Source organism: Sphaerodactylus townsendi, linkage group LG10 (genome assembly GCF_021028975.2).
Source record: "Sphaerodactylus townsendi isolate TG3544 linkage group LG10, MPM_Stown_v2.3, whole genome shotgun sequence".
Classification (NCBI taxonomy): Eukaryota; Metazoa; Chordata; class Lepidosauria; order Squamata; family Sphaerodactylidae; genus Sphaerodactylus; species Sphaerodactylus townsendi.
Window position 1 is genome coordinate 87448984 of NC_059434.1, and position 25101 is coordinate 87474084.

Consider the following 25101-nt stretch of genomic DNA (forward strand, 5'->3'; position numbering starts at 1 on the left):
CCTCCTAGAGCACAGACTACTAGTGGGATTACTGTTGTTCTTTTTTGCCACAATCGTTCGACTTCAATTTGTAGGTCCTTGTATTTTGTGATCTTTTCCAGCTCTTTGTCCTCTACCCTGCTGTCAACTGGCACAGTAACATCTATGATCCAAACATGTTTTTTCTCTATCACTGTTATGTCTGGGGTGTTGTGTGCCAGGTGTCTGTCTGTCTGTATTCTAAAGTCCCAGAGTATTTTTGCTTCTTCATTTTCTGTGGTCTTCTCTGGCTTGTGCTTGTACCAGGTCTTGCTACAGGGCAGGCCATACTTTTAAAAAATATTATTATTATTATTATTATCATCATCATCATCATCATCATCATCATCATCATCATCATCAATAATAATAATAATAATAATAATAATAATAATAATAATAATAACAATAATAATAATAATAATAATAATAATAATAATAATAATCTGCATCCAAGAAGTGATGTAGACAGACTCTACCTACCAAGGTCAGAAGGAGGAAGAGGACTGCTCCAGGTCAAGCAATCAGTAGAGGAAGAGAAAAGAGGCCTGAAAGAATACATCCAAGAAAGTCAAGAGCCAGCATTGAAAGAAGTCCACAAGGCTGAGATGCTGAAAGCCAAAGAATCAAAAGAGTATAGAGTCCAACAGTTTAAAACACGAAAGGAGCAGTGGATAAACAAGCCACTCCATGGGCAGTACTTTAAGAACATTGAAGGGAAGGTTGACAGCAAGCAAATCCTCAAGAAGTGAGTAAACTAATCAGTGGTTTGAAAAGCGGTAAGGCCCCAGGTCCTGATGCAATAATACCAGAAATACTTAAATCCTCACCCGAGTGGTGGGCTACAACTCTGGCTTCCTTATTTACCCATGTAAATAACACGGGCCGCATCCCAAAGATGTGGCTGGCGTCTATAGTTGTCCCAATCTACAAAAAGGGTGATATTACTAATCCTTCAAACTATCGTCCTATAAGCCTATTATCTGTAATTGGCAAACTATATGCAAAACTACTCCTTAGGAGAGTGGAAGATTGGGTCAAGCAAGCAGAAGTAATAGGACCGGAGCAAATTGGATTCACTAAAAATAAATCAACACTGGATCATGTAACAGTTTTAGCACACTTAGCTAACAAAAGTATAACTCATAATAACCGTAAACTGTTTGCAGCCTTCCTGGATTTAAAAGGGGCATTTGACTCCATATCTAGAGCCTTACTGTGGAGAAAATTGACGGCGTTACACATGGACCCCAGACTACTGTTTCTTATAAAACAGCTACACACTTGCACTAGCTGCAGAATAAGAGCCGCAACAAAAGGACCGCTCACAGAAAATATCATCACAACCAGAGGGGTCAAACAAGGCTGTACATTGGCCCCCACTTTGTTCAATATATTCCTTAGTGATCTAGCGCCAACCCTCCATCCGGCCACTGGGCATGGTCCCAAACTAAGCACTAAATACGTGCCCGCGTTACTGTATGCTGACGACACCGTTCTTCTTTCCCACACTAAAAGTTGGTCTCACTTGTCTCTTAAATTGCTGTGCTGAATATTGTAAGAGGAACGAACTGGTAATTAACTATGAAAAAAAAAAACAAAATAATGGTCTTCGCTAGAAGACCCCCTAGTCATACATGGACCATCAATAACAGACCCATAGAACAAGTTAACCAGTTCAAATATTTGGGCATAACTCTTACTAGCAACCTTAATTGGGCAGTACATAGGAAATTAGCACTCGCTGCAGCTAACAACAGTGCCCTAGCACCAGCCACTGTGGGCCACCAGTATATACCATCCGCATTGAAGGTGTTCAATGCTAAATGCGGCTCTCAGCTCCTCTATGGAGCACCTATTTGGATCGGAGCTATAAACAAAAAATATAAACACAGCCCAGTCCCGTTTCTTCCACAAAATTATGGGCTTACCAAATTGTGCTTCATATGCAGCCCTATGTTTAGAACTCGGGCAAATATCATATGCCACGATGGCCTGGCTGAGAACTGTCAGATACTGGCTACGTATCCACTATTTGCAGGATCACTTCCAGTTTGTTACACCTCATGCTTTCCGACTATGCAAATACTGGGTGGCTGAAACTAGTTGAGGGAAAAATCAACACTCTTGGCTTTTCATTAGAGTCGTTAGTCCCTCTTTCCCTATCAGAAGCATATAGCTGCTTGAAAACTAAGCTATTAGAACAAGAGTATCGATATGATAACAGCTGCGAGGAAAACGTGTTCCCCCCTGACCCTGCTTATTCCAATTGAACAAGGACACATGGCCAATTATCTACAGTGGATCACCAACCCTAAATTAAGAAGAGCTTTAACACTGGCCAGATTCAATCTAATGCCTTCTATGCTGCTCTATGGCAGATATCAACAAATTGATAAACAGAGGAGGCTATGTCCATGCAATATGGGTCAGGTGGAGACACTCGATCATACCCTCTTTCATTGTGTAAGGTTTGCAAAAATCAGAATGTCACAATCTGCACTTATCCCATTTCTGTATAACAATCTAACTGATGCTCTTAAGATACCTATGCTTTTGAACAACATGGATCCCACAGTGTGTGAGAATGTAGCAAAATTTACCTGCTAATCAATAATAGACGTAAGTCTAGATGAATACCAACCAATGTCTATGTATTATGACCACATATAGCCAGCAGTAATTTTTCTAGCTTCTGTCAGTATCCGATGACGTTTAAGTGAGTTAACTTAGCTGAAGGAATGTCCTATAGTTACAGAAGGACCATGTATATATTTTAGTATTTAGTATTTTAGTACCAGTGTCTATAATTGTGAGCAATAATGGGCAAATTTTGTATGCTGATTTTGTATGTTTATTTTATGCCAATAAAGGCTTGTGACTGACAGCAAGCAAACATGGGAGTGGCTCAGAAGGGGAACTCTAAAGAAGGAAACTGAAGGCCTGATTTTTGCTGCCCAGGAGCAAGCATTACGGACAAATGCAATAAAGACACGAATCGAAAAGTCCTACAATGACCCAAAGTGCCGGCTCTGCAAAGAGTGTGATGAAACCGTGGAGCACATCATCTGCTGCTGTAAGAAAATAGCCCAAACTGACTATCTCGAACTTCACAATAGGCTAGCAGCAATGGTGCACTGGAACCTTTGCAAAAAGTACGGCCTGCCCTGTAGCAAGACCTGGTACGAGCACAAGCCAGAGAAGTCCACAGAAAATGAAGAAGCAAAAAATACTCTGGGACTTTAGAATACAGACAGACAGACACCTGGCACACAACACCCCAGACATAACAGTGATAGAGAAGAAACATGTTTGGATCATCGATGTTGCTGTGCCAGTTGACAGCAGGGTAGGGGACAAAGAGCTGGAAAAGATCACAAAATACAAGGACCTACAAATTGAAGTTGAACGATTGTGGCAAAAAAGAACAACAGTAATCCCACTGGTATTGAAAGTGCGGTGCTCTAGGAGAGGAATCCCAAGAAATCTTGAAAAACATCTGGAAAGCCTAAACTTGGACAGAACATCAGTCCACATGCTGCAGAAAGCAGCACTTCTAGGAACTGCACATATTCTACGCAAATACCTCTAATATCCTAGGTCCTTGGGAAGGACTCGATATTCAGAGATGAATTCCAGACACTTGTGCTGTGTTGTTATGTGTATAATAATAATAATAATAATAATAATAATAATAATAATAATAATAATAATAATAATAATAATAATAATAATAATAATAATAATAATAATAATAATAATTCGATTTATTAGACCGCCCTACCCCCGAAGGGCTCTAATGATGCACGCGGTTTTCAATGTATGTTCTGCATCATCTACCAGTTCCTACCTTTCAAAGCCTCTCACCCTATATCTATCGGCTCTTTCATGCATCCTGAATAATCCACTTTCAATGCACATGTATTGCAAGTGAGTTGAAAATGCATTATTTGGCAGGTTTGAAAGGGCCCTGAAGCATACATTGCAAATAAAAAAAAAAAACTTGAACCATGGCTAGTACAAATTAGTACAAACATGTATAACATTGGCTTTACAACATCCCTGGGTCCTTGGGGATTGCTAACACACAATTTGCAATGTTTTTTCCCCCCAATCCCTTCCCGAACAGGTCTCCAAACTGCTGCCATTTTCATGGTGTGGCAACTCCAGCTTCCAACATACCAGGTTTGCTCAGCAGAAAGGTCAGGTGGTTTGCGTGCAGGGATTTTATCCTACTCAGAAAGCGAGACTGTGAATTAAGTGGCAGTTTCATTACAGATTATCTCCAGACTACATCCAGAGACTAGGACCAGAAGTCATGGGTTCACGGTGAAGGAAAAGAGATTCCACCTAAACATCAGGAAGAACTTCCTGACAGTCAGGGCTGTTCGACAGTGGAATGCGCTCAGATCCAGCAAGTTCTCACAGGTTCCCGAGAGTAGGTTACTAATTATTTGTGTGTGCCAAGAGGGGGTTATTAATTGGTGATTTTGCCTTGTGATTTTTGCCTTTAGTTCACAGCCCCTCACTCCTCAGCAGTAGCGCCAGAGCAGAACTTGCAAGCGGTAGTCCCCAGCAGGAGGTGGTGCACCGGCGTCAAGCGTGGCAATATAGCCTGCGCTCTCGTGCGTGGCATCTCGGTTTCCCACCCAAGGACCGGCGCAGCAGCTGCGTCCTTGCCACAGCCCCGCCCAGGAATGCCCCGCCCCCATCGTGCCTGGCCACGCCCCCATCGTGCCCCGCCCAGCCCCATTGGCGCTACGCCACAGTTTGAATCCCACCCCCATGGGGACCTGTTACTAAAAATTTTGGATCCCACCACTGAATGCGCTACCTCGGAGTGTGGTGGAGTCTCCTTCTTTGAAGGTTTTTCAAGAGAGGCTGGATGGCTACCTGTCAGGAGTGCTTTGATTGGGTGTTCCTGCACTGCAGGGGGTTGGACTGGATGGCCCTGGGGGTCTCTTCCAACTCTAGGATTCTATACCCATGTAGGCATAGTTCCTCTCCCAGTCAGGCAAGGAGGATGAGCCCATGACCCCAGTTTCTCTCAGAACCATCCTCCAGACAGCGGAGGAAATAAACCTAACACTCTGTGAGCCAGAGCTCACCCCCACCCCCACCCCCTCTGCCAGCCGGCCAGGCATGAGTGACAGGCCTCTGTGTTTAAGGGTGCTGCATTCCTGGGTCAGCTAATGAGACACTCTCAGCATTCAGGCACAGAGTTCCTTGGATAAAGGCAGCAGACTGACCTTGCCCTAACCCGAACTGTCTCCTTTTTGGCTCAGAAGAATGCGGGGCCGCTCTCTTCTGTTTCTGAAAGGAGATGCCGAACCCCTGTCAAGGTTGCGGCAGTTAGAGACTTTTAACTAGAAGAGGGGAGAAGGATCCCAGCTCACTTGGATCTTCGGGCAGAAAAGTCCTTTGAGTTCTCTTCCAGGTGGAGTTGCCCCCTCCCACCGGCGAGATGGGAAGCTCAACTCGAGCGGGATTTTCTTGAGCAAAGATCTTCCGCTGCACGCAGGCCATATTGATAATCCCAGGAAGCCCTGGGCAGAAGCATCTCCGCAGAGGCGCCTGTTGGATGGGAAAATGCAGGATGGTAACAAAAAAGAAGGCAGTCAAGCACAGAGCGCAGAACCAGCTGCTCGGCCACATCTGGATCCGTTAAGACGGTAAGTCAACACGTTAAGACGGTAAGTCAACACAACAAGCAAGAGGATGTAGAGGGCACGGTGGATTTCAAGGGAGTAGCTGTGTTGGCCTGCAGGAGAAGAGCCAAATTTGAATCCAGAGCGCCTTAAAGGCCAACAAGATATCCAGGGTTTAAGCTTTGGAGAGTCAGAGCTGCCTTCCTCAGGCACAAGTACCGTGTTTCCCCGAATATAAGACAGTGTCTTATATAAGACAGTGTCTTATATTAATTTTTGCTCCCAAAGATGTGCCATGTCTTATTTTCAGGGGATGTCTTATTTTTCTGTGTTCTGTTCGTCGGGCCTGCTTCCAAACAAAAACTTTGCTACGTCTTACTTTCGGGGGATGCCTTATATTTCACACTTCAGCAAAACCTCTACTATGTCTTATTTTAGGGGATGTCTTATATTAGGGGAAACAGGGTAGGAAGGGAGGTGCCTGAACCCTTATTCCCCCTTTCTCCCCCCCTTATATTAGGGGAAACAGGGTAGGAAGGGAGGTGCCTGAACCCTTATTCCCCCTTTCTCCCCCCCTTATATTAGGGGAAACAGGGTAGGAAGGGAGGTGCCTGAACCCTTATTCCCCCTTTCTCCCCTGCTCTATTCAAGCCAATTACAATGCCTTTGCATCCCGACTTTTTTCTTTGTAACAACACCTCTCCCTCCTCTTTGATCTGAGATTGCAAATGCTTAATAGTCCAGGTGCTGGGGAGTAACAGCCACAGAAGGCCATTGCTTTCACCTCCTGCACGTGAGCTCCCAAAGGCACCTGGTGGGCCACTGCGAGTAGCAGAGAGCTGGACTAGATGGACTCTGGTCTGATCCAGCTGGCTTGTTCTTATGTTCTTATGTTCCTTCTGACTGGGATATAAAGACTTGAAAAAGAGATCCCCATCCTGCTGGCATCAGCTGAAGGGAGCTTAGGCTCTTGAAAGCTTATGCCTTGGGAGTCTTGTTCGTCCCCAAGGTGAATCCTGCTTTGCTCTGTCAGTAGTTCTCAGATTCTGCTCAAGACGCAAAGATGGATCATAATTCTCTCGCGGTGGAGTCACGAAGCCTTGGGGGGGGCGGGGGAGCTAAGAGAAGCAGCTCTGGGCGCTTGATGGAAAAGCTGGCCTTCCTCTGCATGATGTGTGGAGTGCCATGCAAATGAGCATGTGGCTAAATAGTGCAATCTATTCAGTGGTGGGATCCAAAAATTTTAGTAACAGGTTCCCTCGCCAGCCTCTCCACCCCCCCCCCCTCAGCAAAGGGGGCAGAGGCGTACCTAGGCAAACCTGGTGAGACTGGAGAGATAAAAGGTATGAAAGGCTGAGAATCAATGAATTGCAGTACCTGAAAGGGATTAACCCAGTTCAGGGAGTTACATTATTAGTCGCAATTGCAATATGGAACTTTCACGTTCAAAGGCAGGATGCCTCTCGGGGAGGCGAGGACGTGGAGATGGAAAAGTGGACCCAATTAGTAACCCCCTCTCGGCACACACAAATAATTAGTAACCCACTCTCGGGGACTGGTGAGAACCTGCTGGATCCCACCTCTGAATCTATTTATAAATAGTGAACATGAAAAACGATAAAAAAATATAATCCTGATTAGTGTTCACTGAACTTCTTAGATTTTGGCTGATTATGCACAAGGTGTTTGCTGTGTGGCGGAGGCGAATGTCTGTTGCGGCAAGATTTCTTGTATGGACGTATTTCCTCTAGCCCCGCTTTCACTTTCCACTGCCTCTGCGGCAAACAAATCCACTTATAGCACAATTTTCGTTTTGCTTCACTACCAGAGCAGGGCAGATTTGCCAGTGGGCACAGCTTTGCCCTGGACCTCTTTCCTCCGCCTGCAGCCAGCCCACCTAGCTTTCCCCCCCACGATGCTTTGCATGCTCCCCCCTCGCCCTCCTTCCTATTGCTGACTACTTCCCACTTCTTGTCCTGTCATATCATTTCTATTGTCAATGGCGTCCCTGCTCCTGTATATAGATTTTTAAAAAATTAAATAACCATATTGATACATCAATAAATTGAAACTAACAATGAAAAATGTAAAAATAATAAGACCAGTCATTCAGTACAAACACCCAATTTGCCCCTGCATTTTTTTAAACAAACTGGGACATCTTCAGCCTCATATACTCAAGCAGTCAGTGATTCCAGACCAAACTAGGAAAAGCCCGTTGGTCTTGACCAGTGGTGTAGCTCCCAGGGGGTGGGGGGCATCTTGCACAGGGCATGCGCCGGTGCGGGGGCATGGCGGGGGCATTCCAGAGTGGGGCAGGCAGAGGCGCGGCAGGGGTGCAGGACACACACATGCCCCGAACGCAGATCCCCCTCACTACGGCTCTAGTCTTGATGCTTGGATTTACAGCACATCAGGAAACAGACGGTTGAGCACCTGGAGAGCTTAGCAAGCTGCAGTTCACACTGTCCTTTTGCGGTTTTGCAGTTTGTGTGCCGCCATTATTCCCCTCTCACTGCCTGCCATAAAAGTGTTTGGGCAAAGTGTACAGATGCTGTATTCAAGTCTTTAATAGTTTGCCTTTTTTTTAATGTCGATATATCAATCTAGCAATAGATTCCTAGGCTGATATATCAATCTATTGATAGGATTAAAGGTACAAATTAAAGATTGTGTTAAAAATTAAAACACGCATGCGTGATAGAGAACCCGCAAAACATTCCCCCCCCCCCGGATGCAAGCAACGAGCCAGCTGATGGGTCATGCCCGCCCTGCCGCAAACAGGTCAGTGGGTAATAATGCCGAACGTGCCCCCAAACAAAGGCTCCCCGGCCAATTCCCTTTGAAGCCACAGGAACCTCCCTGTGCGTAATCGGCCTCCTTTCTTTCTTTCTTTCTTTCTTTCTTTCTTTCTTTCTTTCTTTCTTTCTTTCTTTCTTTCTTTCTTTCTTTCTTTCTCTCTCTCTCTCTCTCTCTCTCTCTCTCTCTCTCTCTCTCTCTCTCTCTCTCTATTTATTTATTTATTTATTTATTCATGGGTTTTATGGGTTTTGTATACCGCCCAACTCCCGGAGGGCTCTGGGCGGTGCACAGCATAATTTCCTCATACAACATATACAAACAAAACCCCATTAAAATTAGATTAAGTTAGATTAAAACACAGCAGCAATTAACAAAGATGGCATCAGCGATAAACCCCAATTAAAACCCTCCCAAAAAGAGGGGGAGAACAAAACAGGAAAGTGGGTCCCCTAGATGGCAAAGGAACTCCAAGTCGGAGGAATAAAAGGGAGGGGGCACTTTCAGCGGCTGGACACTCCAAAAGCCCGGTGGAACAACTCAGTCTTACAGGCCCTGCGGAACTCACCAAGATCCCGCAGGGCCCGGACAGCTGGAGGGAGAGTGTTCCACCAGGCAGGGGCCAAGGCCGAAAAGGCCCTGGCCCGAGTGGAGGCCAGCCGCATCATGGAGGGGCCAGGAACCACCAGCAAATTGGTAGGGACATATGGGGTAATGCGGTCCCGAAGGTACGAGGGTCCCAGGCTGCGTAAAGGCTTGAAGGTCAATACCCACACCTTGAAGATGATTCGGAACTCGACTGGGAGCCAATGAGGGGTTTATGAGGGGGAGTTACAAATGAATCCTGAAATCAACAGTATTTTTTGAAGAGGGTCCCACTTGAGAAAGGTTGGGCCCCACAATGTTCAAGAAACAGCTGTGACAGCCGAGGTCTTGAATTAGGGACGGCGTCTGAGCGATGTTCAAGGCGGTTGTTGACAAGCTGGGAAGACCTAAAGAAGGTGCTCAAGAGTCCCGAGGACGTAGTCTGAAGTCGAAAGGAAAGGCACCTGGTGTGACAAGGTCACAATCTTCAGCTACCTGTATTCAAGAGTGTGGTGGTAGAAAGAGGCCAAGGGCCAACTGAAATTCAATGGGAAGAGGACTGTATTAGCTGTAAGGATTGGGGTAAGCAGCAGTGGTGTAGTGGCTAAGAGCAGGTGCATTCTGATCTGGAGGAACCGGGTTTGATTCCCAGCTCTGCCGCCTGAGCTGTGGAGGCTTATCTGGGGAATTCAGATTAACCTGTGCACTCCCACACACGCCAGTTGGGTGACCTTGGGCTAGTCACAGCTTCTCGGAGCTCTCTCAGCCCCACCTATCTTACAGGGTGTTTGTTGTGAGGGGGGAAGGGCAAGGAGATTGTAAGCCCCTTTGAGTCTCCTGCAGGAGAGAAAGGGGGGATATAAACAGAGGCGTTCCTCCCATTGGGCAAAGTGGGCAGTTGCCCTGGGCGCAGCCCTGTGGAGGGCGCAGGCAGCACCAAAGTTTCAGGGATGTTTTGGGAGACTCTCCTGATGCTATCACCCAGGTTTGGTGAGGTTTGGTTCAGGGAGTCCAAAGTTATGGACTCCCAAAGGGGATGCCCCATCCCCCATTGTTTCCAATGGGAGCTAATAGGAGATGAGGCTACACCTTTGAGGGTCCATAACTTTGGACCCCCTGAACCAAACTTCACCAAACTTGGGAGGTCTCATCAGGAGAATCTTTTACTGATACCACCCAGGCTTTGTAGAAGTTTGATCCAGTGAGGAATCCCAAAGCTATATGGGACTCCCCAAGAGGGTGCCCCATCACTCCATTGTTTCCAAATGGGAGACTAACAGAAAGATGGGGGCTACACCTTTGAGGGTCCATAACTTTGAACCCCCTGAACCAAAACTTCACCAAACCTGGGTGGTATCATTAGGGAAGTCTCTAAAGATACCCTGAAGAGTTTGGTGCTGCTAGCGTAACAATTGCACCCCTGCCAGCAGGCACCGCCCAAATTTCCGCAGATGTTCCTTTTAAATCCCCCATGGCACTTTCGACATGGATTTAAAGGGAGAATCTGAGGTCCCCAGTTTAAACATTGCAAGTGATGCTGTTTCAGGGTGGGGGAGAATGAACCCCAAAATAGCATCACTTCCAATGTTGTTTAAGCTGGGAACCCCAGATTCTCCCTTTAAGGTAGATTTAAAAGGAGAATCTGGGCTCCCTAGTTTAAACACCATTGAAAATGATGCTGTTTGGGGGTGGATTCCAGCATCACTTGTTTAAACTAGGGAGCCCAGATTCTCCTTTGAAACATTGAAAGTGATGCTGGAATAGAACACCATAAAATGTTTTCATAGCAGTAATAAAACATTTTGAAAGCGTTTTGAAAATGTTTTCAAAAAATTATTTCTGCTGTGTGGCATGGCTTATTGCGGTGCTCAGATTTGTGAGTTGGGGCATGTTCTATAACGTGATGGTGACTTTGAAACAACCTGGTGTAAAAAATCATTGCTTGGTCACAGTGGGGGAGGGTGGCTGCCCATGGGGGGCGCCAAACTCCAGTTTGCCTAGATACGCCACTGGGCGTAGCTACAAGGGGGGGGTGTGCGTGTTGCATTGGGCACGCACCTGGCGGGCATCAAACTCAGGTTTTGCCCAGGGCTCCAGTTTGCCTAGTTACGCCACTGGATATAAATCCAAACTCTTCTTCTTCTTCTAAGAGTTACTTACAACCCACTCTCATAACTGGCGGCAAATATAGCTTGCTTTTCAGTCATGCTGCTTACAACTGAAGCTCTGTCCTGGGCAAAGGAGAAGAAGAGTTTGGATTACACCTCCCCTTTCTCTCCTATAAGGAGTCTCAAAGTGGCTCACAAACTCCTTCCCTTCTCCCCACAACATACCTTTTGTGAGGTAGGTGGGGCTGAGAGAGTTCAGGGAGATCTGTGATTGGCCCAAGGTTACCCAGCAGGCTTCATGTGTAGGAGTGGGGAAACAAAGCCAGTTCACCAGATAAAAGTCTACCGCTCATGTGGAGGAGTGGGGAATCAAACCCGGTTCTCCTGATTAGAGTCCACCTCCTCTGAACCATTACACCACACAGGTCCTAGTTGTCTCATCAGGTAGCAGCAGTGGCGTAGTGGCTAAGAGCAGGTGCACTCTGATCTGGAGGAACCGGGTTTGATTCCCAGCTCTGCCGCTTGAGCTGTGGAGGCTTATCTGGGGAATTCAGATTAGCCTGTACACTCCCACACACGCCAGCTGGGTGACCTTGGGCTAGTCACAGTTCTTCTGAGCTCTCTCAGCCCCACCCACCTCACAGGGTGTTTGTTGTGAGGGGGAAGGGCAAGGAGATTGTAAGCCCCTTTGAGCCTCCTGCAGGAGAGAAAGGGGGGATATAAATCCAAACTCCTCCTCCTCCATATGGTTGAGGCAACCACAGTTACCCTCTTGGCCTCTGTCCTTCTCCTTTTCTTCCTGATTGGCTGGATAATTTATTAGGAATTGGGTTTTATTGCCATCAATGATTTTAGATGTACAGGTATTGTAATATATAATTTTCACTGTAATTTGTATTATATTGTATTTTTTGGACTGAATGATGACTTGCATTTGTTAGAAACTGCCTCAAGTCCGGCAGGGGAGGGGCGGTATAAAAATCTAACCAAGTAAATAGCAAGACATAAATAAGCTACTTGGAGTCTTGTAGTGTAGGAAAGCAGCACGCAGCTTTTCAAACAAACTAACCGAGTTTGCAGAGTTCTCTGCCAAAGACTGGCCCTGCCAGGGTGACCTGAAAATCGGAAACTTAACACAGGGGGAGGAAAGGACAGCTCACGGCGCGGCACAGGGTGAGGTCAGAGCCGGGATGGAGAGAAGGGATGTTTCTCATGCCTGGACCGAGTCAGGTGTTCCACGCCGCCCTTGACTTGCGAGGGGTCATTGCCCGGACTGTGACCACAGAGAGCCGCTGCGCCCAAGACAGGCAGGAGCCGCGGCCTGCAGACATGAGATTACGAGCAGCTGGTGAAATCTAGTTAGCAAATTGATTGAATGGAAGGAAGCGCTCCGTGCCTGGCAGGGATCTTGATGAATCCAGGTCAGGTGGTAAAAGCTGCCCGGGGCCAAAGTGAGGAAAGCCGAGCCGGGAACCCGAGCCGAAACCCTGACACGCACAAACACACGGGCCGGTGGCCGTGCTGACCCATTTCCCATAATCGTCTCATGTTTGTTTGGAGTTCGGGGCTAGGCAGGGCGGAAGGGCTGAAGCGCGGGAATCTCTGACACGGAATATATCGCATTTGGCCCCAAATCATGCTGAATATGTTCTGCCCCACCGGTAGTAACTGAGCATGCCCAATGCTGGCAAGGATTGGTGGGGATCCTGAAACGTGATTTGTTTTGATGGTGCTGGAAAGCACCGCCGAGTCCCAGCTGACTTATGGCAACCCTGCAGGGCATTCAAGGCAAGAGATGAGCAGAGACTGTTTGCTGTTTTATTTATTTTATTTTATTTATTTGTTCAATTTAATATACCGCCCTATCCCCGGGGGGCTCAGGGCGGTGCACAGCATAAAAACATCATACATAAAATCGTCTCAAAAAGTTGTCACCATAAATACAATTAAAACAACCGTTAGTTCCTAATACAGCGTCCCACGGAACCCTTACTTAAACCCTCCCCAGAAATGTATGTATATAATGGGTCCCGATAGTGTGAGGGACCCATAGGGGCAGAGAGGAGGGGCAGGGGGCACCCACAGCGGCTTGCCTCACCAAAGGCCCGGTGGAACAACTTGGTCTTACAGGCCCTGCAGAATTCTCCAAGGTCCCGCAGGGCCCGGACAGCTGGAGGGAGAGTGTTCCACCAGGCCGGCGCCAGAGCTATAAAGGCCCTGGCCTGAGTAGAGGCCAACTGCGTCATTGAGGGGCCAGGGACTTCCAGTAGATTGGCCTCTGCTGAGCGCAGAGGTCGAACCGGGACATATGGGGTAATGCGGTCCCGAAGGTACGAGGGTCCCAGGCTGCGTAAGGCCTTAAAGGTCAACACCCACACCTTGAAGATGATTCGGAATTCAACTGGGAGCCAATGCAAGCGGCGCAACACAGGTTGCATGTGTTCTCGAAAGGCGCCCCCTGTGAGCAAGTGAGCCGCTGCATGCTGGACCAGTTTCAGTTTCCGGATCAAACGCAAGGGAAGGCCCGCGTAGAGCAAGTTACAATAGTCTAGCCTGGAGGTGACCGTTGCATGGATCACAGTGGCCAGGTCAGTGCTGGAGAGGAAGGGAGCCAACCGTCGGGCCTGACGAAGATGAAAAAATGCAACCCGCAAGCCTCTACGTAGCAACACTGGATTTCCTTGGTGGTCTCCCATCCGAGTACTAACCAGGGCCAGCCTGGACCATCCAGGTCTAGGCAAGAGACCCACAGAGGTGGTTTGTCATTGTCTGGACTTGGTTGATGGTTTTCCATCCAAATAGTAAACCTGCTTAGCTTCTGAGTCCCGACAAGATCATTCTAGCCTGGGCCATCCAGGTTAGGGCATTGTTTTGGTACTGTCTGATAATATAGTGAGCGCCTCCCATCCTTGATCGAGGGACAAGGGCCGAGGCCAGCGTATTCTCTCTGCCTAAGGTGGATCTGCGGCATTTGACGATCTTTGCTTTCTTGGAGCAGCAGTGGCGTAGGAGGTTAAGAACCCATGTATCTAATCTGGAGGAACCGGGTTTGATTCCCAGCTCTGCCGCCTGAGCTGTGGAGGTTTATCTGGGGAATTCAGATTAGCCATTGCACTTCCACACACGCCAGCTGGGTGACCTTGGGCTAGTCACAGCTTCTCGGAGCTCTCTCAGCCCCACCCACCTCACAGGGTGTTTGTTGTGAGGGGGGAAGGGCAAGGAGATTGTAAGCCCCTTTGAGTCTCCTGCAGGAGAGAAAGGGGGGATATAAATACAAACTCTTCTTCTTCTTCTCTTCTTCCAAGAAGAGCTCCATGAATCAGGTGTCTACTGATCTACAGAGGAACCTCTTCCATCAATCTACTGTTGCTTAAGATGCCACAGAAATAAACAGGAGCTTTGTGTCACCAGAAACACCAGCAAGGTTTTATTCTAGCAGAACCATTTGTCAGCTATTCCGTGCGCCTCCCCGCCCCCACTTTTCAGGTTTCACTGCAGCAGACCAGAGCTGCAGTGAAATAGCTGAACCATTTGTCAGCTATTCCCCCACCCCTCCCCCACCCTCATCCAGTTCAGATAACACCAGCTAAAGTCTTGCTTCACAGAATCATCATCTGGGTTGCAGAAATGGTTGCAGAAATTCATTTTTCTGAGCATTATCATAGTAATCTGAATAGAACCCCATTCTCACAATACTAGAACCAGGGGGCATCCATTGAACATTCTGGGGAGGGGAAGAATTAGGACTAATAAAAGGAAACACTTCTTCACGCAACGCGTGATTGGTGTTTGGAATATGATGCCTCAGGAGGTGGTGATGGCCACTCACCTGGATAGCTTTAAAAGGGGCTTGGACAGATTTATGGAGGAGAAGTCGATCTATGGCAACCAATCTTGATCCTCCTTCATCTCAGATTTCAAATGCCTGAGCAGTCCAGGTGCTCGGGAGCAACGGGAGCAGAAGGCCATTGCTTTCACATCCTGCCTGTGAGCTCCCAAAGTGATGGCCACTGCGAGTAGCAGAGTGCTGGACTAGATGGACTCTGGTCTGATCCACAGGTTTTTTATTATGTTCTTATGTTCTTAACCCTATAGGGTAGGCCACGATTAATATCCCCACATTGTGAACAGAGGAATTGCCCTGATAATTTAATGGAAGAGGAAAAATCTGAACCAGCAACCTTCTGGAGCTAACCCAGGTATTTAGCTGTGATGCTACACTTCCCCTTTCTTGACCACAGAGCAATAAACATGATAAAACGTTATACGCACGGAGAGGAACAGACCAGTAAACTGGCAGAATCGCTGTGGATGGTGTAGATAGACAGTGACGTTATCTGAAGGGAATTGGACTCCCAGAGGTCAAACAGATCCCCTCTGGCATTCCAATCAGCTTTGACTTTTCGTTCTGCTGTTCCTGCTATACTGAAGTGCAACGTAGCCTTTCTTGGAAATTCCACTTCCCTCCGGTGCTCCTCACCCACCTGCTGTTTACAAATTTCCCAGTTTTGCGGCAGGCATCTTCCTAGGTACACACGCCGCTTGAGCTGACGTGGGAAAAGGGCCTGCGGTGTTAACTTCATGACTATCCAACTTAGTACTGTATCCAACCATTAAACAAACCAAAGCTTAGTACTGTATTTTGTGTGCATTTGCAACAATGATCCCATGTACAGAGGAAGGTTAAGTTAGAGATCACAAGGGTATATGTGTGTATAAGGGCCATCGAGTTACATCGAGTTATATGCATGACTCTGCGGGGTTTTAAAGGCAAGAAACAAATGGAGGTGGTTTGCCATTGCCTGACTCTTCATAGCAACTCCGGACTTGCTTCGGGGTCTCTCTTTGAAGCCCTGACTTGAGCCATAAGAACATAAGAACATAAGAACGAGCCTACTGGATCAGACCAGAGTCCATCTAGTCCAGCATTCTGCTTCTCGCAGTGGCCCACCAGGTGCCTTTGGGAGCTCACATGCAGGATGTGAAAGCAATGGCCTTCTGCTGCTGCTGCTGCTCCTGAGCACCTGGTCTGCTAAGGCATTTGCAATCTGTGATCAAGGAGGAGCAAGATTGGTAACCATAGATCGACTTCTCCTCCATAAATCTGTCCAAGCCCCTTCTAAAGCTATCCAGGTTAGTGGCCATCACCACCTCCTGTGGCAGCATATTCCAAACACCAATCACACATTGCGTGAAGAAGTGTTTCCTTTTATTAGTCCTCATTCTTCCCCCCAGCATTTTCAATGAATGCCCCCTGGTTCTAGTATTGTGAGAAAGAGAGAAGTATTGTGAGAAAGAGAGCCAATCTGACTTAGCTTCTTAGATCCGAAAAGATCAGGCCAGCTTGGGCCATCCCAGTGAGGGCAGAGACAGAGGTGTTTCACCATTGCTTGCCTCTGGCTTTTCCTGCACAAACCCACGGGGAACATTTCTAAAATGTTTTCAATCCTTGCTCACTGTGATGGTTGTTTGCACTCACCCACTCGAAATGATCCTTGGCTGCCATTATTCCCCACCCCTCTTAAAAGCTAGATGTTGAATCGTTGCTTCAGCGCTTCTCCTCCATGTGCTGCGATTCTCTGCACCTTGAATACTCCATTCATCAAAGATTAGCCCCCCTCCAATTAAAAAACAGACAGAAGTGATGCAAATAAATAAGCAGTATCAACTCAGAAAAAGGCGCCGCAGAGGAAGTCCGGAGACTGCCCGGGGGCATGGCCTTAAAGGGATTGCACAGGCAACTGGAGACGTTTTGAAAATGTTTCTAGCAAAGAATTGTTTTAAAAGGACATTCATTTAAAATATTTTGAAGCTGCAAATAAAATGCTTGGGGGTAAAAACAATGTGGAAGTCGGTGGAGGAATCGTCTTATTTCCTGCCTCAAAAGGTTTGTGTACAAACGGCCTCTGTGTCGTGACCCTGGACTTCCTTGTTGGTCTCTGATCTCTACGTGCCAACCAGGGCCAGCTCTGCCTAGATTGCACTTGCCTGGGCCATTCAGGCAGGACTGGATGGATAAACAAAATCCCAAACCCCCAATCAAGTGGTCCTGCTTAAGGCAATGACCAGAAGTCATGCTTGGCCCAGGAATCTTGAAGCACATCTCAGCAGGTTATTTCTCCTTCTACGGTACCCATTCTCTATTTATTGATACTCAAAAACAAGGAGATGTGGAACGTCCTTCCAAAAGTTTACATACTCACAAATTGCTCATTTAGTACCAGCTGGAAGTTTAAAGAAGAAGAGTTTGGATTTATAGCCCACCGTTCTCTCCTGTAAGGAGAGTCAAGGTGGCTTACAAGCTCCTTGCCCTTCCTCACCCCACAACAGATACCTTGTGAGGTAGATGGGGCTGAGAGAGTTCTGAGAGAACTGTGAGTAGCCCAAGGTCACCCAGCAGGAATGCAGGAGTGTGGAAACACATCTGGGTCACCAGTTAAGCCTCTGCCTCTCAGGTGGAGGAGTGGGGAATCAAACCTGGTTCTCCAGATTAGACTCCACCTGCTCTTAACCACTACACCACGCTGGCTCTGAGTGTTGCTTCCCCTGTGAGAGCTGTATGAATAGATGCATAAAAAGAGGCCTAATGGGATTCTAGAATGAAATAATTAGAGCCTTTTTAAAAAAGCTCTTCATCTGCCTGTTCTGTTCCCACCTAGCCCTTAAAATTATCAGTTATTTTTAAACGGAAAGAAACACTTTTATAAATCAATTGCCTACATAGAATTTTTAAACGGAAGAGTTTGCTGAGATTCTATGTAGGCAATTGATTTATAAAAGTGTTTCTTTCAGCGTCTGGACAGCCTGCAAGCCATCATAAAAACTGAACTATTCCTGCCGCAGAGTAAGTTAGCTTTACTATTTATTTATTTACTATTTCATTTTTATCCCACCCTCCCCAGGCCGCAGCAGGCTCAGAGTGGCTCACCACAATACAAAACATTAAAGTTGACAATACAATAAGCAACAAACAGGGCTCTAAAAATGCATAACATGGCATTTGATCTAACTAGGATGGAGCAATTCAGAACTCCGCAACGCTATAATTTAAGAACGCACAAACAACTAAACAAGGGAAGGGAGAGAAAGGGAGAAGGCCAGGTAAGATGGAAACATACCCATTGCTGCAGGATATTTGCCAAGCTAAACATAAATGGGGAGGGTCTTTTTTTAAAGTCAAAGGAGCTGTGCAGGGGGCTGCATTGAATTGGGGATTTGCAGGGGGCTGCGTTGAATTGGGGCTGCGTTGAATTGGGGGAATTGTGGAGGGAGAGGTATCTTCCAGATTTCTTTCAGGACTTCCCTCTGTGATACACCTCTGAAGATGCCAGCCACAGATGCAGGCGAAACGTTAAGAAGATCCACCAACCACGGCCACACAGCCAGGAAAACCCACCACAACCTTTACAGTAGATTTACCAACCAAAGCTTGCTGCATTCTATAAGCAGAACTTTGCTACTGTTTATGAAAACTGTGTCATCCTCATCAGCTAGCAGATAGTTTGCCACAAAGTCATCCAGGTGTCCCAGGGGGCCGGAGGTTCTGTGCAACAAAGGTAAAATTAAAGGTGTTGTATTGCAGTGAATTAGCAGAGCAAAAGATAGGGCAGAGATACAAGTGAGCTGTTTTGCAGAACTTAGATAGCAAATGGATTTACTCTAAGCATAGGCACAGCAAACTCTGTCCACGCAAGTGCTCAGTCTGTGTGTCTGTGCCTGTGTCTTCGCTTGTCCTCTTTTGCTGGACGAAGGAAAGAGAGATCTGTCCAGAACCTCATGTGATTCCAGGCGAGTTAACTCTTGCTTGACTGAATGAAGCAGGCGCTTGTAAAATCCTAAAATGTGTCCTATCATCTGTGTACCACTCACAATAAAGTAAGACATGAACAAGTATTTGTATTGCAGCACCACTACAAGGGCAAATACTAGCATACCTTAGGGATCGTCTCTCCCCCTATGTCCCTACCCGACCTTTGTGTTCGGCAGAGGCCAATCTACTGGTGGTCCCTGGCCCCCCAGGGATGCTGCTGGCCTCTATTCGGGCCAGGGCTTTTATGGCCCTGGCTCCTGCCTGGTGGAACGCTCTTCCTTCAGCCATCAGGGCCCTGTGGGACCTTGGACAGTTCCCCAGGGCCTGTACAATGGAGCTGTTCCACCAGGCATTTGGGTAGGCTGACTGTTGATTTGCCATCCCCTGTATGCCATCTTTACTGGTTGCCATTATTTGAACACCTAGTCCCCTTCCTGGAGGGTGGGAGCAGCAGTGGCATAGGAGGTTAAGAGCTTGTGTATCTAATCTGGAGGAACCGGGTTTGATTCCCAGCTCTGCCGCCTGAGCTGTGGGGGCTTATCTGGGGAATTCAGATTAGCCTGTACACTCCCACACACGCCAGCTGGGTGACCTTGGGCTAGTCACAGCTTCTCGGAGGTCTCTCAGCCCTACCTACCTCACAGGGTGTTTGTTGTGAGGGGGGAAGGGCAAGGAGATTGTAAGCCCCTTTGAGTCTCCTACAGGAGAGAAAGGGGGAATATAAATCCAAACTCCTCCTCCTTCTCTCAGTTGCCATCTGTGGTTTGGTTCTTATTTTTATGATGTTATGGTAATTATTCTGGTTTTAATTATTGTAATAACATTTTAATGGTTTTTATCTTTGTGCATCGTCCAGAGCCCTTCGGGGGTGGACGGTTTATTAAATGCAACAAATACATAAATAAATAAACTGGCCAATGTTGAAATCTCCCCGTAAGTGAGGCACCCAGGAGAACATTAAAACGAACTCTAGAAACAGCCTATCTAAACCTGGAGATAGCAATAGAAGTTAGATAGGGAAGGGAGAAAGTCCCGCCCACAATTTTAACTGTCTATATTGATTTGGAAGAAGGGGCAATTAATTTTGAAATTAGGATATTGTGGGTTTTCCAGAAATCTCGCAACATCCTAGTGATTTTGGCCATGAAAGCCTTCCACAATTTTGAAATTATATATCCAAAAATGTTACTAAACCTCATTTTTTGCTTTTTAAAGTCCCATTTCCAAAAGTTGGTTTAGGGCTCATGGCCCCTTTCGCACATGCAGAATAATTCACTTTCAATCCACTTTCACAATTGTTTGCCAGTGGATTTTGCTATTCCACAGAGTTAAGTCCAGCTGCAAAGTGCATTGAAAGTAGATTGAAAGTGCATTATTCTGCATGTGTGGAAGGGATCAAAAATAATGTATTTGTTACCTTCAAAACCCATTTGGGCTGTGGATCAGCTGAGAGAAAGAAGGGAAATAAATGGAAGAAAGATGTAATTTCAACCAATGTACTTTCAACCAAATAGTCAATAATAATCAGCCAGGCTCTGGTTTCTGTTTTTGGGAGACCGGCTTCCTGTCTAAGAATCCCACTTAGGGGGATTGAAAAGGGCTGTAAGGAAACCCAATTGAGCTCTCCCTATCAAAGTCGTTAGTCTGACCTTGGGAAGAAGAAGAAGAAGCTGCTGTTAGATTTTTCCCTCCTAATTTTATTTTCAATTAAAATGATGTTTGTTTTACGTTCGGGAGGTATTCTGCAACCTCGGACGCTGCAGATTTGCCATGCAATTTACTGATTGCATTTTGTTCTTGCTCTGCGTGCGCCAATGGATCGATGGGGAAGGGTATATTATAAATTGAATAATAATAGTTTTTATTTCTTACATTCAAAAAATAATAATAATGATAGTCGTTTTTTATCAGCGGCATCTCCCATGAAGAGCGGTCTCTCGGGCGCCCCTGGAGGACTCCTGCGTCGTTGCGCTTTCCCCGCGTGGGCCGGCAGGGGGCCCCCTCGCGCCTTTCTTCCCTTGCCAATGGCGACGTTCGCTCTTTAACCGCCAGTGGCGGCGCGCGCGGGCACGCTGCTTCTCCTGACGCCTCTAAGGGCGCTGCGTGCCTCCTCCGACCAGAGAGGACTTCCTTGCGCATGCGCGATCTCCCGTCGCTCATCTTTCCCCGCCTTCAGCGCGGCCTCCTTTCCGCGAGCGGCCCTCGTCGGCTCCGCCCCCTTGCCGAGGCGCATGCGCACAGCGTCGCCCGGGCCTTCGTCGTCGCTCCGCCGCTCGAGCTTGGCCGGGCCTCGGGGATCCTTCGCGCGACTGAGGGGAGAGGGCGAGGCCGGAGGGCCGCTTCCCGTCCGGCGCGAAGGCAGCCGCGCGGCTCGGCCGGCCTGAGCGGGACCTGCCCGGTTGGGGCCGACGGCGGCCTGAGGTAAACGGCCTCAAAATGGCGGCGGCGGCGGGGGGCACAGGTGGGGGCGGGGCGGGCGTCCCTAAACCCGAGGGGCGCGCGGGGGGGGGTCTCTTGCACCCTTTCTCGGCGGCAGCAGCGGGGGGGGTATTTAAGCCAATGGGCGGGCTCTGTAGTGTTGATCAATAGCGCTTATTGACGAGGCATCGATCCAAGCACCAAAGCCAGTTCTGGGCAGCCTGGCCTTCGCCCGTCCCCTCTATCCCCCCACCCGCATGCCCAGGAGGTGGACCCCGGAGCTGAGGTGTCCCATGGCACCAGGAGGTCAGGGGGGAGCCTAGTTGTCTGCCAAGCGCGTGAAGCCATAAAGGGAAGATCCAGGAAAGAAGGCCCCAGTGGTCACATATTCCAGGCTGGCTACATATATCTTTCACCAGCAGTGGTTTGTAGCTTTAAGCAGTTACATTGAGGTAGGAATGCATCTCAGTCACATAGGCGCAATCCTTTGTTCAGGAACTCCAAGCTCAGGAGGCCTGAATCCGTCTCCCATCAGCCCCTGCCAGCATGGCCAACAGAGGCTGATGGGAATTGTAGTTCCTGAACATCTAGAGAGCCGCAGGTTCCCTACCCCTGCCCTTGTCAGTCAGGGAGTCCGCTGGCCTCCCCTGCAGGGCCGTTGTGAGACTTGTGCTGACTAAATGTCAGTTTGACACTCGCTCATTTGGGCTTCCTTCCACGGAAGAGCAGTAAAGCCGGGGTTGCGATGAGTTGTTTTGTTCGATTCTGCTATCCTGCTGCTCTTTCAATGGGGAATCAGAGACCATGACACCCCCACCCCCCACCCCCCGGAAGAAGTAGAGGTGGAAAACGCGCGCGCGTGTGTGTGTGTGTGGGGGGGGGTATGTCGTAGGATGGATGAAAGTGGTTCTTTTTGCCATGCAGTGCATGTGCAGCTGCCATGTGCTGAATCAGACCGTCCAGGTCAGTACTGCCTGCTCTGACTGGCAGCTGCTTTCCAGAGTTTCAGGACTCCCCCATCACCTCCTCCCTGGCCTTTTAAACTGGAGATGCTGCTGCGGATTGAACCCGGGAGTTTTCCCATGCAGAACAGAGGCTCCTCCCCTGAGTTACAGACCCTCACCCCTTGCTCTCTTAGATATGGGTCCCCCTGCAGCCCGCCAGCCCTTTCTCGTGGATAATGTGGCAGCAGGGCTGGTCCCAAAGAATGAGTACATGAGGAGACTTTACACAGAATCAGACCCTCAGTCTGTCAAGGTCTGTATTGGCTACTCTGACCGGCAGCAACTCTCCATGGTTTCAGGAGGAGAAGGGTCTTTCACATCACTGCCTGCCTGGTCCTCTTAACTGGAGATGCTGGGGCTTGAACCTGGGCCCTTCTGCATTGCTGTTCAGATGATCTACTACAGAGCCTCTTATGGAGCTGCCTTATACTGAATCAGGTCCTCAGTCCTTTGAGGCCAGTATTGCCTGCTCAGAGTGGCAGCTGCACCCCTCAGCTCCAGTATGAGGTCTTTCACATCACCTGCTGCCTGGTTTTTATACAGCACGATACAATAAACCTTCAATGGCATGTTATTAATGCACAGGAAAAACAAAAAAGGTTAAAAGAGTAAAAACTATATATTACATAATTAGGTTAAGATTATTAACAACCAACTTAAGCTCATTAACCACCAATTTAAGAAACCTTGCTGCCTGTTCTAAGATGACTCCAGAGTTGTTGTTTGATAAGTATACGGTGTTTTGCCGGTCAGTCCAATTGTCTGTGCCACTCAAATAGGGAAATAATAGTGACGTTCTTGCCTCTGCGTAAAGGTAGCAGTGATGCAAAACATGGTCCGCAGATTCTTCACAATGCATCTCACAAATGCAGTCTTTCATGATGTGGTACTTTTTAAACCCTTCCCTGTCTTAAAGAAGAGAGCAGGATATTACATCAGGCTAAAGAGAGGGCCCAGTGAAGTTCGGGCTCAGAAAGGAGAGATAAATATTCAGCCTCGCTGGGACCATATGGGATACCTAGGAAAAGGAGGGAGCAAAATATGGGTCTGGCAAGCAGGTAATGACGTTTGGACTCATACAATCTGACCCTGATGCTTTCAAGAATTTCATTTGGTGATAACATGACCAGCGTATCAAGCAATAGGTCAAGAGCGCAGAGCTTTGCCTCAGTGTAGGCCCACCAATCTGTAGAGTGCAGATTGGTTAGGCCAAAGAGGAAAGACTGATCTCCATGCCTGAAGCAGAGGTGTAGCCTGGTTTTTATAACTGGAGAGGCCAGGGATTGAACTTGGGGCCTTGTGCATGCTAAGCAGATGCTCTTCCTTTGAGCCACAGCAGTGGTTTTTTCTTTTGCTCTGTCATTGATGCAGCCTTCCCCAGCTGTCTGCATTGGTTCTCTGGAGAGAACATGCATCTGGTTCTCCTTTCTTTGTTTCCTTTCACCTGCGAGATGCTTTATGCCAGCCGTGGTGAACCTATGGCATGGGTGCCAGAGTTGGCACTCAGAGCCCTTTCTGTGGTCACATGTGCACAAAGTTCATTAGGGGGGCAGAAAATCACACACACACCCCACACACACATCTAGGCTCGCCTGGGCACGATTCTTTACCTGGGAGTAAGCTCGGTTGCTGGCAATGGGGTTATGATTTACCCATTTGAAGCGTCACGAAGCTTACTCCCGAGTAAAGCACGCCTTGGAGCCACCCACTTTTTCTAAACTAACACCTCAGTATTCAGGTTAAATTGCTGGGTTGGCACTTTGTGATAAATAAGTGGGTTTTGGGGCAATTTGGGCACTTGGTCTCGAAAAGGTTCGTCATCACTGCTTTATGCTGAGGCAAAGCTGCTGCCAGAAAGTACCTGGCAAGCTGTGTGACCCAACGGGTGCTTGAGCACATATCTCTGCTCTGATGGTTGAGTGCCCTCTGAATGGATGATGGGAACAACTCTTCAGACTTTGGTGCGTCTGTCTGATAAAGCCTCAGCTTAGTCCCTTGCTTTGACTGTATTGGCTCAAAACCAGTCCTGTGCTCAGAAGTCCTTAATTAGGCCTATATCAACTGTGTCTAGCAATTTGGCACATATTCTGATAGTACTCTGCCTTTTTATAAGTCCTTTCTTTCCATAGCTTTCTTTTTTTAGGATAGGAAGTTATTTAGCCTGCATTGCTAAATATCAATACTTTTTAAGCAAGATCTTCTATACTGGGTCACTCCCTGCCAGACTCTCTCTTTGCGTGTGTGTGTAAGGTGGGGGAGAGGGATTAATGACAGAAATCCAGTTCAGTGGTTTAAAAGGTCAGTCAGTCTCTGTTTTGATGGCTTTTGGTGTGTGTTTGTTCTTTTGAGGAGTGTTGTGGTGTTGGTAAATTAAGCTGAAGCACAAGAGGAAAAAAAATGAAAAAGTAACTGCATTGTTTATTTACTTCCTCAGCAGAGTTAGCCAGTGTCTGCTGCTTGCAGGTTACAGTAACCCAGATCCCTTCGGAACTGAAGTACGTGTTCAAACCTGATTGGTTGCACTTTCAATCAACCAGTTTAAGTCCCCTCTAAGAGTTTTGGACCCCACTGCGGTCTACGTCTGTCTGAAGAGAGACTGACTCTCAATACCAAATTTTCATTAACTTTAGTAAAATAACTAGTCTGTTCAATCTGAACCAGGCTTCCAAAATCCATGGATCTCTTCAGCAGTCAGAACTTATAGGTAGTTA

At 47.5% G+C, this 25101-nt stretch overlaps 1 protein-coding gene across 1 annotated transcript in view; it reads left to right on the forward strand.

Annotated features, from left to right (window-relative positions):
* The first annotated feature begins 5338 nt into the window (after positions 1-5338).
* Positions 5339-25101, forward strand: part of ZNF638 (zinc finger protein 638) — a 74315-nt gene continuing 54552 nt past the window's right edge. Inside the window, exon 1 of the mRNA XM_048508778.1 lies at positions 5339-5690. Within this exon, the coding sequence (XP_048364735.1) occupies positions 5608-5690 (83 nt within the window). The 5' untranslated portion in view covers positions 5339-5607. The remainder of the gene's footprint in view (positions 5691-25101) is intronic.